The sequence below is a fragment of the Hoplias malabaricus genome, chromosome 17 (assembly GCF_029633855.1).
Source record: "Hoplias malabaricus isolate fHopMal1 chromosome 17, fHopMal1.hap1, whole genome shotgun sequence".
Taxonomy (NCBI): domain Eukaryota; kingdom Metazoa; phylum Chordata; class Actinopteri; order Characiformes; family Erythrinidae; genus Hoplias; species Hoplias malabaricus.
In genome coordinates, this window is record NC_089816.1 from 14262775 (window position 1) to 14279046 (window position 16272).

Here is a 16272-nt window from a genome sequence, read left to right on the forward strand (position 1 = left end):
TCACCCACACCTGTATCTTATACAGTACCTGACATTATATATACTTACCAACATGTGCTTTTGAACTGTGGGAGGAAACTGGAACACCTGGAGGGAACCCCCACAGGCACAGAGAAAACAGACCAAAGGCCTCACAGTATCCAAAGGAAAGAATCAAATTCCAGACCTCAAGACCCTGGAGCTGTTTGGTAGCGTGACTCCCTGTAGCATCACCATGTTACTTTCTTTATTCTGCTACACTGTATCATTGACTTCATACCAGACTGTTCACATTCTACAACTTTAGAAGGCATTTAGAATGTCTATTATGCCTACATACGTATATAAACCAGGATAGTAAGTGTTTTTGATACAAGGCACCTCACTGTGGTAATGTTCCTAAACATGAATGAGTGAATGTGTTATTTGCCAGTTCCTTGAGGTGCTTCACATCTAAAAATGCTGATAATAATTACTGTAATTCACACTTTCACATTTATTAGGTTTAAAGGAGACTTATTATGGAAAAATCACTACATTAGTATGTTAATTTGGAATCTGGATCTCAATGAACCACAAACTATGAAACTAGACTTAGTCAGTGTTCTGTGGGATGCCTTAGTCAGAAAACAGGATAAAATCAGTCTTCTGATATTGCGCTGCTTTCTACAGTACTGAAACTTTAGAACTGTCCGACCTCCTCGTCTGAGTCTTTTCAGTCACAACACTGGACCTGAGTTTATTTGAGAGCACAAAAACAAGGTTGAACAGATCAAAATCCATACAACGACCGTGAGGAAATAAGTTAACTGATTAAATTTGGAGGAAAACAAGAATGAAAATGATTAAAAAACAGCTTCTTCTCCTCACTCCTCACTCCTGGGCTCTCGTGCTGAATTAAGATGTGGCTCATTCTCATTTGAAGAAAAAGACCCTGAAGCCAGTCGATCTGAACAGGGCTGTTCAGTCAGAAAAAGGGGCTGAGTTGTTTGATCCTAGTGGTATTTGACCAAAGCATATCATTGACATTTCACTAAGACAGTGTTCACTTGTGGAAAAAGAGTTTAATGTGCCTCCACTAAACACTTTAATATTCACTTTATTGTTTTTATGGTGTAATAAGATCTTTAAATCTCATACCATGCTTCTGTTTGTTTTCTTGCAGTATGTGGATTTGAACTCTTCCAGGAATCTGGTGATCCTTGGCTTTTCAACCTTCAGTGGCCTTGTACTCCCAACATGGTTTCATTCAAATCCAGACATGATTAGCACAGGTGAAATATGTGTTTGTGAGGGGAGAGCTCCTTCAGAGCAGTTATCATTAGCTCAAAAGAGAATTTGTTAAAGGGCCTCGATAAACAACCCCAGAACAGAGAGGTATTCAACAAAGCAGTCTTTGGACTTTTGTGAATAGACATGTCTTTGGATAGTCTTTCTGACAACCATCATGAGCACCAAGCTTAATCCCTTTTCACAGTATCCATAAAATGTAGGACCTACTTGTTTTGAAGACTCCTCAGGTTTTGCGCTATGCTTTTATATTTTTCTGTAATGGAAATTGTATGATTTACCAAACTGGTAGCAATTTTTTATGTTATTGGAGGTAAGCAAATAGTCAAAAAAATTTTGAAAAGCCAAGCCATTTTATTAGTTCTTTGATTGATAGATATTTTAAAGCTTTAGGGAAAGGTCTCGATTATATGTTTTCATTTCTCATTTCTCACTAGCAGCTCAACTTCTTCTCTTCGAAACATTGCTTACATCTCAATCTTTGACCCTCCTCCTTTGACCCTTAAATCTCAGCTGTTGAGTACATGTTGGGGAATTTGGCCACATGCTGTTTAGTTGAGTGGTGTGGTCAAGTGGGCCGGCCTCACGTGTCTCAGACAAAGCATCTGTGGCACTATGTGCATTGGAGGGAGATTCACTGAAAGGGTGAAAGGGAATTTGAGGGGACTAATAATTTAGGAGTAACTGCAAATATGTAACCGTATATAACATCATTATCATCATCACCAACATCATCATTTTTACCGATTAATCTATTTCTGGGTCTATAACAGTATATAACAGTAAATTTAAAGAGAGAGAAGGGTGGGGGAACCTTTCAGTTCACCTAAATGTCTGCTTATATTTCTTGTGGTCCAATCTTGGAGCTTGTAAAACTTCCATGACAACAATTAGTGATATCACTTAGCAGGCAGTTTATTTATGGTCTTCTGCTTAGCAAAGCTGAATTGCAAATCAACAAACCTATGCTAATATCACATCCTTATACTAAAATGGCATCTTTACAAGTGCTTTGTATGAGTTCATTTGTCTCACACATTTGACCTCTGGGTGACCCATCTGGGTCTTGAGCTTTGTGGAAGATTAAGGTTAAGTGGACCTCTGAGATTTGTATTTGAGTCCCGCCTGCTCTAGTCTATCCATAAATGTCATGAACCGAGATGAAAATGCTCCCAGACCTGTACTTTCTATAAGTGAACTTTGCTTCTGAGGTCCAGTTGATTTTTCTGATGTGTGGATCATATTTCCCCTTTTCCTAGATTTGACCTCTAGTGGTTTATTAGCAGTTTTCAGAGGCAGATTACTCAGCAGAGCTTTGTCAGTTTTAACAATGCATGGTTGGATAGATGTGGTCTGCAGATTGTGACGGCGTGTATTATGTCTGTACCTTTATGCATTACTGAACTATGACAAAATAACAGAAATTGTGGACTCAGGGTTCCTAAGTACACTGACATAAGAGAGAGATGCCCAAGTGCTGAGGAGGGGAATGATGGGTCAGTCGGTTCAAGTAGCCCATGCCACACAGGATTAAGCCATAGGAGTGAGGAGAATTGTCTGGTCTCCTAAGGCCAGGCCTGCTTATCTGCCAATCCTCTTTAGAAGTCTCTGTTTGACTGTAATCTCCTCATTTCATTTAGGAACACACCTTCTCAGAATAGTGTCTTTTTTCAGCATCGCTCCCAAATGACCTCACACTGACCTGTGGCCTAATCTTTCTACTATTGCTTAGTAAACACTGCTCAAAGTGTGCCACTTTACCATAAACAAAAGTGTCCTATATTAGTCACCCTTAAGCATATTATGGACAATCTATTGGCGTTAGCGCCCTAAGCTGACACATTGAACTCCTGACCAACTGAGCTCATCGTAGAACTTGTCAGATGGACAGTAATCAGCCAGGGAACATCCATAGTCAATCTTACACTAGCTTTAAGCACACCCACCAGCACACACATCATATGGCCCTGTGTGCCTCCATGTCATAATCTTCACTAATGCATCAGCATGGCCACTTTTATTAAGTGCTGTGTGTTTTCCTCGTAGGCATAACAGAACTGGATCAGCTCATCATGGTGCTCTTCACCACTCACATGTTCATCGGTGGCTTCTTTGGCTTTGTTCTGGACAACACAATTCCAGGTAAGTTCCATATTTTACAGACTGTGAAAGAAGCAGAAGCAACACCATGAGAAACTGAGTAACCCCAAAGCAAGGCATGCCTTTCTAGACCTCAGGACCTTTTTGAAATTGTTACCTCACTGTTGAGTTTTAATGACCCCAGGTTGGTTTTCCTTAACCTCAGGCCAAAAGTCATATGCAGTGATAAATCACTGTTCATTTTAGAGCAGCACTGTTTTGAGTCAAAGGCCTCCTGTGTGGATATTAAGTGCCACTGCAAATGTCTCAATCAACACTCACATAAAGTTCTCAGTAGCTGAGTATAAACAACTTGGTTGATGTAAAAAAAAATGGTGTAAATTACAGAATCGCCCTGGAACATTTGCAAACATCCAACGTCTGTCAGCACAGGAGCGGATGTTTGTGTCGCTCTTTTGATGCTTTGTCGGTTTAAGCTGACATAGAGGTATGCAAATTGAGTGGAGTTACCTCAGGGGACAGCTTGGAAATGCCCAAACCTGTATAATGGTGCTTTTCCACAGCATGGTACCTACTCTACTCAGCTTGACTCTACTCTGCTTTTTTGCTTTTGCTTGTTTGTGGTTCCAAGCGAGCCAATTAGTGACTAATGCAAGTACACCTGCAGAACACTGATTAGCTGATGAGTCATTCACAATGAAATGCAGACATCCAGGACAAACTAAGCATCTTTAAAATATTCAAACCGCAGTAGAGATCACATTTGTTTTTATCTGACTCACAACAGCAGCTTGCAAAATTGGGTTGTGCCGTGGTCATTAGAAAAGGTACAAAGGCTTCTTAGATTGGTGGCCAATGAAAGAATCTAGCGAGAGTTTTGGCTAAATTTCAGGGGTTGAGAGCCATTGGAAAACCAACCAGGTACCAGGGGACCAAAAAGTAAGTAGAGCCAAGTGGAGTTGGGTAGAGCAGGTAGCATGCAGTGATTAAGTGCCATAATTTGTGAGATGTTGTTCTGTTAAACACTGGCCAGTGTGCTCATAGCAATGTGATGTGAAATATTAGAAGCGAGGGAAGCTAGAATCTACCAGACAGACAGTACCTTCCATTTTCAAACTTGTGCTGGCCTTTATGTTATAAAAGGCATTACCATCCAGTGGACAGCCTATGAGTGCTTAATAATCATGACGGTGGCATCAGGCTACAATTGTCCATGCAAACAGACAAGCAACTCAGGCAGAAATCACATCCACATTAATTGCAGGAGGCCCCACATAAATATCCCAGGGGTCAGTACAGGAGGGCCTTGTTATATGTCGTATCGGAAATGTAATCATGTGTATAGAGAGACAACAAAAATATGAAACTATACATATACAAGGCAGGACACCTGCCCATGGACAGCAGGAACATTTGTATCTTCTCTTCTTGTTCTCTGTGTAGGGACTGATGAGGAAAGAGGGATAAAAAGCTGGAGGGTGACAGTCCACGGAGTTAACACTGCTTACTTCAGCGATCAGTCCTGCTACAACTTGCCCTTCTGCATGAACTTCATCCATAGATTCAGTATCCTCCAGCGCCTTCCCTTCCTCCCTCATATTCAGTCTCAAGACCAGGAGACACACCATTAAACCCAGGAGCTGATTCAGGATGGCTCAAGTTCTTTGGGCACATTAACAATACACTGATTTATTATAATAGGCTTAATTTACTAGGCCGTTAATGTACAGACCTTTTCAATAACCATACTGGTTTCATGAAAGGAATGGATCAGCTGTGAATATAATCATTCCTTTTCACTGTTGTAGCTGTTTATATAGCCAGAAATATTTTAGAAAAAATCCTTATTCTAGATTCCTTCTAATGATCTAACAATGCTTAATAACGCAAATAGTCCAATCCAAACATGGCCCATTCCAAAAAACTCAACTCAGTGCTATAGTTTGCAAGAATTTTTCAAAGTTGTTTCAAATTATGACTTGTATAGCTGGCCTCTTGTAGTTTCTTCATTTAAGCAGTTGCACTATGCAAACTCTTCGTGTGGAGCAGTCCATCCAAGGAATAACTCATTTTTGTGGGTTTTTAATTTACATCATGTGAATGTAGCAGCTGTCCTTCACGCTGAATGAAAATTTCTGAATGACCAGTACAAAATGCTCTAAAATTACACTGAATAAAATCTTTTTACAATGATTTCCATTAAAATTTAAAAAAGCTTTTTGTTCTCCTGTAAAGTTGTTTTTTCATAGATAGATATTTTTTTCACTCGACAGCTCAGCTAGTGAGGTGAATATATAAACAGTGACATAGTTTCAAACGGTATCATTCAATTCGTTATCATTTGTTATTTCAGTCCATATATGGGAACTAGGCTACAACAAAAGCTTGTTTTGAATGCATTTCTGTGAGGGAGCAGTTACAGAAATTAGGTTACAATGTCAAGTTGAACAAGTTGAAAAGCCATTTATTGATTTTCAATCAGATTTATGTTTGTATTTCAATTGATTAAAGGTGTAGATTGTGTTTGTAAAATTAAATGAAAATCCAAACTGCCATAGACCAAGTATGCCTTAGATCACACACAACACATGTAAGGCCACTGGTATCCAGCACTGTTTACAAGAAAAAACAGACTGCTTGAGACTGGATATTATATTTATAGATCAAAATGTGTGGTGATAACATGATCTTACAAATATTCTCACACAGAGTATCACACTCACTCGAATAATGTTATTTGCTTTTATTCATATATGTATATATATATATATATATATTTATATATATATATGAATAAAAGCAAATAACATTATTCGAGTGAGTGTGATACTCTGTGTGAGAATATTTGTAAGATCATGTTATCACCACACATTTTGATCTATAAATATAATATCCAGTCTCAAGCAGTCTCAAGAGGGGAAGAGGGGAATAAGGATAGTTCACTAATCGTGCACATATAGCCACACACTGCTGCTGTAGACACAGGTCTAAAAATAACCCAACCTTAATCCATTTTAGAGGCTGAAAAGCGTGGCTGTTTTGAATGTTTAACAGGGGGCCATGGCGTTTACCAAAGACCACTGTGTTTTTCAGGGGGATTTGCGTCAAAGCATCAGCGGACAGAAGGACAGTGAGTGCCATGACATTTCACTCATGCCAAATGAAATTATGCCACTGCCTGTTCTGATTTGCCTTAAAAGAATTTGTGCAATAACATTTGTTTTAGAGGCACAAGGGGATAGCATTAGACATGCTTGCCTTTCCTGAAAGCATCCATGACTACATAAATGCAAGCAAACTACTTTCATATAGACGCAATGAGATTTAAATATGTCTGTGGTCAAGGACTGAATGGTTCCATGGCATTGATTTCTACATTATTATCTACAAGGTTATTTCTGTTTGAAATCTAACATTCAGAGAGGTGCTTAAAAGCTCAGTCAGTTGATGAGGAAAGAAAAACAGCAGAACTCAAACCACAATCCCAATTCATAGTGTGTTGTATTAAATGAACCAGATAACGCAGATTTTACAGCCCCCAAAGGGCAGTTGATAGTTGCTACAGTGTTCCTTGAAGGTCTTATGAAGGGATGCTTTATTTATTCAGGGAAAAAGCACAGGAAATGTGGGGTGGGCAGGGTGGTGATTTGCTCAGTTTGCTGGGGAAGATGGATACCAAATATTAAAAAGAGGAGAGATGGTGGACTTTGCCCACATTCTGTATGACTGGTACATTCTGTGCTGGTACTGATGAGACTGGCCTTTAACTAGAAATGTTCATTGATTACCTGCCTTTCAATATAATTTATTAGCACAGCTCTTAACACACTCAGAACATGCATAACTCTATAATTCTACATTAACACGGATCTTTGATTATACTCTGCTCTGTGTTGATGCACTGCTCATTGTTTGTGTGCATCAGTGTTGGCCAGAGGAGGATGGGTTTCCTACTGGAGCATTGGTTCCTCTCAAGGTTTCTTCCGAATTCCCCGAGCAATTTTTTTTCTTTGCCACTGCCGCCTCTACTTGGGGGTAGAATCTGGAATTCTGTAAAACTGCTTTTTGAGAACACCAGTTTCTGAAAACAAAGTAATGTCTAATTGAATTTAATTGAATTGGTGTGTGAAGGTGCAGAAGAGCGTGTGGTGACTGGTGTCCATGGTGCTGCACAATGGCAGCCTAACATGCATCCCTCTTTAAAATGCACACATCATTCAGGTTTTAACATTTCTCAAAATCAGATACCACCGTTCCCTTATTTATATTCCAGCCAAGACATTAACACAGCACCAGAAGGTTAGCACTGAGAGTGATCCACCACCCAAATCATACCTGCTCTGTGGTTACAGATGATCCAGAATGCTGCAGCACGCCTGGTTTTCAACCAGCCTAAAAGAGCACATGTCACGCCCCTATTAGTTGAGCTGCATTGGCTACCCTTAACAACTCGCATCAAATTTAAATCACTAATGATGGCCTTCAGAGTATTCCCTGGTTCTGCTCCCATCTACCTCAATAGACTCTTAAAACCATACGTTAGCGCTCACACTCTCCGTTCCTCAAAGGAGCGCCAACTAACACGGCCAACCCCCTGTACAGGTCAGTCGAGGCTATTCTCACCTCTGGTACCACGCTGGTGGAACGAGCTTCCAAGCACTATCAGAGCAACAGAAACCCTCTCTGCATTCAAGAAATCCTTGAAAACCCAACTCTTCCGACTGTGAAAACATGGAGAGAAATAATTTTTTTCCTGATCAGAAGAGAGAGTGGATTTCTGTCATTGTAACTGGAAAAACCCTAGTAGCGCTTTCAGGACAGCTGTGTGATTATACCCCTTTTATTATACACTCTTTAGTCTTCCCGTTGCTCGGCATGGTCCTGTTTCCAGGCATATTACTTTGCGTGTTTGTAAGCTTTACAAACTACATGCCGATGTTTGTCACCTGGTTGTGCATCCTGTGTCAGATGGACCTTGTTTAATCTGCAGTTTCTAGGTAAGAGTGACGTTGATCAAAGCATCAGCTGAAAAACAAATTTATTCACACAGAAGATTCCTCTGCTTGAGTTCTCTCATGTGCTCCCTCAGCTGATGACGGACGAATCAGAAGGAGACGTCAGGGATATTAAATAGTTTGCCTTGTTACGAAGCTGTGTTTTTCCCAGAAAATTTGGTGGAAGAAAGAGGGGGAATATCATATTAGCCAGGGAATGCGTGCTATGAAGTTTGTCCTCTGGGAAAGTAAAGGCCGGAGCTGCAGTGTTCTCACTGTCAGACTGCGCTGCAGCCAAATTAGGCTGTTCGGAGGCCAGCCTTTAAAGTCAGCCTAATTCACTTGAAGGTGAGTTCAGCCAATGAGCCAGCTCAGTGTTATAACACTGAAGATGAAAGATTATTTGGAGATTTGGGTCAAGCGGATATGAAGGTTGAGTGATCTGGTTAAGAAAACAGTTGAAGCAGTAAAATGGTGTTGCTTAACAACCTCAGTCTAATATTAATGAGCTGAGGTGGACTGAATATTTATTATTGTTAAAGGACTACATTTTTTTGGTACATAAAATACAAGTAAGCATCTGGATGGACACAAAAACACAACATTACTAGATACCATAATGAAAGTACATTAGGAATGTATCTGTGCTCCAATATCCAAGGTTAAAGCCCCATCTCAGGTTAGTGTCTGTGAGGAGTTTGGTGTGTTCTGCCCATGTCTGCATCAAATTCCTTCAGGCATTCTGCATCCCCTCAGTCCAAAACAACATTGAAATGTGGACTAGCTATTCAAAAGTGTTCTTAGCTGTGAGTGTGTGATAAACTGGCACCCCATTCAGGGTGTGTTCCTGCCGTGCCCACGGTGATTCCAGGTAAGCTCCAGGCCCACCATGACCCTGAACTGGATAATTGGTAAGAGAAAATGAATGAATTAACATCACCATTCCCCATTTGGGGGCAACATAGTGGTGCAGCAGGTAGTGTCGCTGTCACAGAGCTCCAGTAACATGGAGGTTGTGGGTTCAACTTCCGTTCCAGGTGACTGTCTGTGGGTCCGCGGTGGTTTCCTCTGGGTGCTCTAATTTCCTCCCACAGGCCTAAAACACATGTTGGTAGGTGGATTGGTGATTCAAAAGTGTCTGTAGGTGTGAGTGAATGTGTGAGTTTGTGTCGCCCTGTGAAGGACTGGCACCCCTCCAGGGTGTGTTCCCTCCTTGTGCCCAGTGATTCTGACCCTGAACTAGATAACCAGTTACAGACAATGAATGAATGAATTCCCCATTTGTGGCAGTAACTAATTTATTGCATTCAGGCACAAAAGCTTTGGAGTTTTATTAGTTTTGGATCACAAATATGATCTCCAATCCATCCTAAAGGAAATGGATGATGGGTTAGGTACCTTTCTCAAGGGCACCTGAGCCATGGATTGAGGGAGGACAGTGTTGCTCCTTCACTACCATCACCTCGAATTTACGTGCTGATCATGGGAATGAAACCAATAACCTTTCAGTCCCAAGCCCTCTTCTTGAACCATTAGGCCACAGCTGCCCTGGAGATTATCCAAGTGGTGGGTGCATCCATGTCCACAAAGGTTGCAGCTTTAGTTGCTGATTTTGCTAATCCTCAGGGATACTTTTTTATTAATTATTGGTCAAAATTTTAAAACAGAGTGTAGCTTTACAAGCTGTGGCTTTAGTTTCCAATAACCACTTTCAGTAAGTGACTGTTCAGCAGCTGCTGGATGGCATAAATGTAACAGCATTTGGCTTCAGTCTCTTAATCTGAATTAGATTGACAGGATGGAGCTGAATTAGCAGATGTAGCAGGTAACTGTGCGCCAAACCACCTGGGAACATCTGATCAGGCATTAGTGAAAGTCCCCACCTGCCAAAAGCTTTACACCACCCTTTAATGTGCCTCAGTGCACCATTTCTACTATCACTGCCACTACTATTCTGTTTCTTGATTTGGCTTTAAAAATTGTAATATTGAATCACTTAGAATTGATAACAGAAAAGCACACATACATGCTGTGCAAATGTTTTGACCCCCTGGCCACATTCAGACCAAATTTGTTTGATAATTTACAACAACTATTTCACTTGTTGATCTTCAGTTTCCAAATGATTAAACAGTGTAATTAAAAGGATATTTGCTTCATGTCTCTCTTCTAGAGTGTGTTGCAGGCATGAATTCTAAAATTGTTTATTTTTACAAAATACTGTCAACTTGGTCAGTGAAAAACCCTGGAGAATATTTTACATGTCAAATATAATTTCTTAATTTATTAAAGGAATATATTACAGGTGTTAAAAAACATAAATAACATAACATAATAACATAAAATGTATCATAACTTTTGTTTATTCAGTATTTAAGTGTAGTGTTTTTTGGTTTTAATATGGCTATAATAGATTTTAAAAAAAAGTCAGTTTATTAATTAAATTTAACATAGTGAAAAAAACTGCAAAACCTATGATACATTTTGTGTTGTATGCAATTTTGGTTAAATCTGTTAAATTAAATTTCATGTTTGTTCAGAGTTTTAACAAATTTTCACTTACAAAGTTAACCAGCAGGTAGTGTCGCAATCACACAGCTCCAGGGACCTGGAGGTTGTGGGTTCAAGTCCCACTCCTGGTGACTGTCTGTGAGGAGTCTGTGAGGTGTGTTCTCCCCCGGACTCACCGCGACCCTGAATTGGATAAGCGGTTCCAGACAATGACACTTGACTGTATGTTAATGTGGCTTTGCCACAAATCAGTGTTTTTCATCTCTGCCAGATGTTTGACATAATATTTTGAAGCTACTGACACTCTACAATCTGTTTATGCTGATAGATGCTGTCTGATTTCTGCCCCACACAGATATCTCATGAATCTGGTCTCTGTTTCTCTGCAGGAGCTGAAAGTGATGACCAAAGTATAACCTTGCTCCACCAAAGGGTCACTAACTCTGACTGCCTTAGTCTCCTGAGTGCTTGAGCTGGACCTCTGCCACTGATGCTCCTGTCTCAGGGCTAATAAGAACCTTTATCCAGCTTTAGCCCAGGGTACATCGTATTGCATTATCGCAAGTTGGACCTGGGGCCCACCAGCTGGTGTTTTGCGTTCTCAAATGGGTCAGTGCATTGGCCACGGTTATACAGCCCGTAAGTGATCCAGTTAGGAGAATCTGCTCCTCCATCATTCCATTCCAGCGAGAGTTAAGGGATGCAAAGCCTTACAATCAGGGCCACAGCCTTGTACAGTCACTTGATTTATTACTGCTCCATGTGACCTGAGTTATGGCTGGAGAAAAAAAAATGTCTTTTATATCAGGGATGAACACCTGAAGTAATATATTCACTGCAGTACGAACCTGCCGCTGCAAATGCAGTTATAGGTTAAATGTAGGGTCAAATATTTAGAGGATTCCCTCAACATTCCTGTCTCTGCTCAGTGTCTCTCACAAGGTGGAAAAAAAGAAACTCTTGTCTTCCCTGTTTTAATGAAGTGATATAGCTGACAGTCTGAGGTTTGCTGATATGCCTGTCACCGATCATTATATTATAGTAGAGAGTGTTTTCAAAACGATTAGATTAAATGTTTGGAATTACTGGGAGAAAAAAAACAGCAGTAACATATAGTAGCCAGACAAATTCAAATCAGCAAGAACAACATTTCCACAGAGAAATATGAGCAACAAAACATGTTCATGTCCATTCCTAGATACCTGCAAATCTGTGCTAAAGTGCATGGTGTACATTTGGGTGCAAAGCTCAGAGCTCTTTCAGAGCAGTGAGCTCTGTTCAATTATAGGTCATTACAAGTCGGAGCGCCTGTAAACAGGAAAGATCCCTATGACTGAACAAAAGACTGTGTTAGCATTAGGGATGTCACGATACCAAAAATGTCTAAATCGGTATAAAATTCTATGATTCTCGATATCAATTTCGATACCACAACATAAAAGAAACCAATGAAATGAATATATATATATTTATAAGACTCAAATTTGGTCTCTTTTTGAAGGATACAATCTAAAGTAAGCACTGGCGTGTTTTGTTTGTGTGAGTTGCTCCTGGGCTCTTCATGCTTCATGACGCAGCATTTTGTTTGTGACTCAAATGCAAAATATTTCCAAAAACAGACAGAAAAACACAAAAACATAAACATATTCTATGATTAATCTATGATCTGTGTATAAATAATGACTGATTAAACCAATTATTTATTTTATGATTGGTCAGTCTGTTTATGATCATTTTTATGATTTAATTGCCTGTTATTGGTGTGTTTGTGGTCAGTCACAACTGTAATTGCTTAGTTTATAGTTAGTCTATGATTGGTGGCTGCAACCACAACCACAACCACAACCACATGTCCAGCTCATGGCATTCTGTTAGCTAATTCATTTCAACCACAAAGGAGAGGTGATGGAGGGACTGAGATGGAAATACCCAGAAAAAGATGTTTTGTATATTTATACAAAATTAGCTAGTATGTGCTTAGTGGCAGTGAAGCATCCATCTTTCTAAAAAATTCTTGATTTCAATCAAATTTTATTGTCAACCCTGCTAGAGCCACAGACTGATTACTGCATTATTTGTCTTTCATTCCAGGCGTCAGAGGCTTTAATCTGTCTCGTCCGCAAAAGCAAGTGTGCACATTTGTATTTCCTAATGGCCAGGTGACCTAGTGACATTTTACTTAAGCCCATGACATATACAGACAAAATAGCTGCTTGTTTAAAAAGAGGCTTCTCTGTTTCTTATCTGGTTAGTCTGTCCTCTTAGCTCAACTCAAATTTTTTTTAAGTCATTCCAAGGAAATTGGCTGGACCTGGGAGATGACAATGAGTCTTTTAAAAAAAGTTCATTTCATGAGATGAATGAGAAATGTTTGGGAGTCCTCCTCCAAAATACACTCCAAGGGCATTTTCACACCTGTACTTTGTAGTAATCGCACTCTGATTCAGACCAAAACAGTCGCACCAAGACACTTGAGAGTAGGTGGTCTCGGTCCAGTCCCAAATAAACTCTGGAGCAGTTTGTTTGTGGTGAGAATGTCATCAGTCCTCGATCCGACACAAATATCAGGTGAACTCGTCAAGTTTGAGCTAAACGGCTCCATGAGCCAGGTGTGCTTTGCATTATGCATGACTCCACAACAGAGGAGCTTTTTCCTGTTTGAACTTTCTTCCTCCTGCCTCATACAGGTCTGACTAATAAGCGAAGAGAACATTGTCATGTGGTTTGTTGTGACGCATTTTGGTGCGCTTTGATTTATCACTGTGAAAAAACAAACTAAACTTAGGGGAAAACACTTCAAGTATACAATCTGTTTGGAACCTGTGGTGAACTGAAACAATTTCCTATCGACATTGCAAAGACCAGAGGAGCCACCAGTTTGTTATTTGGGAGGTCTCCAAGGGAAAACAAAGTTTAGATGATTTTATTGTTTTCTTTACTGAAACCTTTTTCTCCTTGTATTATTATTTTCTATCTTTTGGGGTTTCCACCTGTGTCCATTAGCATGCTTAAATCAAACCTAGATCTACCCCTCTCCTGTCTTCTCTAAAGCCCCCCACTTGTTCTCCACCCAACATGTGGTCTTGCTTAATGTAATAAATCAGGCTGTATTATTGGGAATATGCACCAGTAGCCCCTGAAAAGGCTATGTTCTTAAACTGCCATAATTTATCAAGTAACAAAAGGACTAGCCCTGACCTGTGCTTGTGAGAAGTCAGATAGTGACAAATTATGTCTGTGAAGCTGTTACATTCCAGTAACTCCTCATCTTCATCAAGATCAGCTCTGAGCTTGGAGCATTTTGGATTGGGGAGATTGGAACTGGACCATTCAACACCACAGAGCTACGTTCATACAACTAATTACGTGTTGCAAGTTACATGCAATATTGAAACAATATATTTACAGAATTATGCACAACATATTCAATTACTACAGTTACATGAATAAGCAACACATATTTCTTATTCATCATTTCTGTCTTAATACCCAAAATCACCAGCGGAGTGTTTTCTTTAAATTTCAAGCACTACACTCAAAATTACACAAAATTACACTGTGTGTAAAATTACGTGGTTTCAAGACAGGATAGTATAATAATTTCAAGTACGCACATCACAAAAACAAGCAAGTTAATACAGATGAAATAGAGGGTAGTTCAGGCCAACACTTAGCTATCTGCTTATACCAAACTTTCATGACACATTATCTTTCCTTCCCCATTAAGTCCCCCTCCAGTCAGTGAGATCAGATCTCTGTTAACCACTATTACAGATTTATTTCTAAGAAGTGGTTCAAATACAAACTAAGTGGCACAGAGTCCTGGTTAAAAACAGTGTCTGTAAAAAATCAAGCTAAAAAATGTCCATATATCCCAGATGTTGCTGCTCAGCCACAATATTTAGTGTCTCTTCCTTGACTATGAGGCTTATGTAGCTTATGAAAGTTTATATATCCCCAGCTTTCTCCAATCAGGGAAACTGTACGACACTACAATAACAGAGGTATGACTTGTTCCCACTGGGTTATTCCTCTAGTGTTACAGGACTTCCTCATTACCCTGTGCTGTATATTTCATTGCTGCTGGAATACCATTGGAGATTACAGTGGATCTGTTTGCCATCACTCTGTCTCCTTCAGCTTCTGCCTTCATTAGTTATTGGACCAGTCAATAGTGCTACTGAGGCTCTACTGGAGAAGGTCTGCTGCACTTTTAACCTAAAGATTTGACACAGAGCAATGTGGATTGTTTCTTCAATTTTTCAAGGTTTACAGACATAGATCAATTAACACGTTGGTCAGTGTGCTGACAGAAGCAGTCACAGAGTTAATAGTATATTGCCCTTTTTTGACAGTATCTGGTGCACCCTCAAATATATCTGCTGCACACTTGGTAGTACCTGTTCTCAGTTAATAGTATGGTGCTCACCAGATTGTCTCTGGTATTCACTTGACAGTATCTGGTCTTCTTCTTCTTTCTTCAGATGCTCTGCTCAGGGGTCGCAGCAGCGGATCATGTGATCTCCAGATGCCCATCCTGACACAACACTCCCTACACAAGATGCATTCCAGTGGCTAGGTACACACACTCACACCTATGGACAATTTTTTTGAGTAGCCAGTCCACCTACCCATGTGTTTTTTGGACCATGGGAGGAAACTGGAGCATTCGGTGGAAACCAACACGTACACTGGGAGCATACCACACAGAATACCTCACAGCTTGAACCCACAACCCCAGGACACCGAGGTGGTGTGTCAGCGACACTACCTGCTGCGCCACTGTCCCTCCCATTTGACAGTATCTGGTGCTCACCAAATAATAAACATACTTGATAATGTCTAGTGCTTACCCTATAGTATCTGGTGCAAACCAAACAGTGTGTGGATCTAAGTTGGTTGTATCTGGTCTGAACCTGCTTGTTTCTTGTTCACACTTGATGGTGTTTATTTCTTATTGTTTATCTATTTGAGTTCGCTAAATAGAGACTTGTTCCCACTTCATAGTTACTGGTGTTCATTAAATGATAACTGGTTTTTACCTGATAGTGTCTGGTACTCTGTAAACTGTATATAGTGCTCAACAAGTGGTATCTGCTACAAATTCGACAGTATATTTTGCTCACCAATATCTGCTGCAGAGTTCATAGTAATTATTTGTGCTCCCCCATCAGCATCTGCCGTCCATATGACAAAACCTGCTGCATACCAGACAGTACCTGTATGCCACTTAATGTGTATTTTAAATGCTGTAGTGCAGCAGTTACAACATCTTCAGAACTAGATACTATTGTCTCACTATATACTGTCAAGTGAGAATAGGAAAAACATTGGTTATTACTATTTAGCAAGAAGAAACTTGTTTCTGGCTCTCACTTGTTAGTATCTAGTGCTCATC

The 16272-nt window shown here is 40.0% G+C and overlaps 1 protein-coding gene across 1 annotated transcript in view; it reads left to right on the top strand.

Moving 5' to 3' along the window:
- The window catches only part of si:dkey-106n21.1 (solute carrier family 23 member 1), a 55357-nt gene extending 49673 nt beyond the window's left edge, over positions 1-5684 (top strand). The window contains exons 10-12 of the mRNA XM_066649612.1: positions 1145-1253; positions 3316-3411; positions 4813-5684. Of these exons, the coding sequence (XP_066505709.1) occupies positions 1145-1253; positions 3316-3411; positions 4813-5000 (393 nt within the window). The 3' untranslated portion in view covers positions 5001-5684. The remainder of the gene's footprint in view (positions 1-1144; positions 1254-3315; positions 3412-4812) is intronic.
- The last annotated feature ends 10588 nt before the right edge of the window (positions 5685-16272 follow it).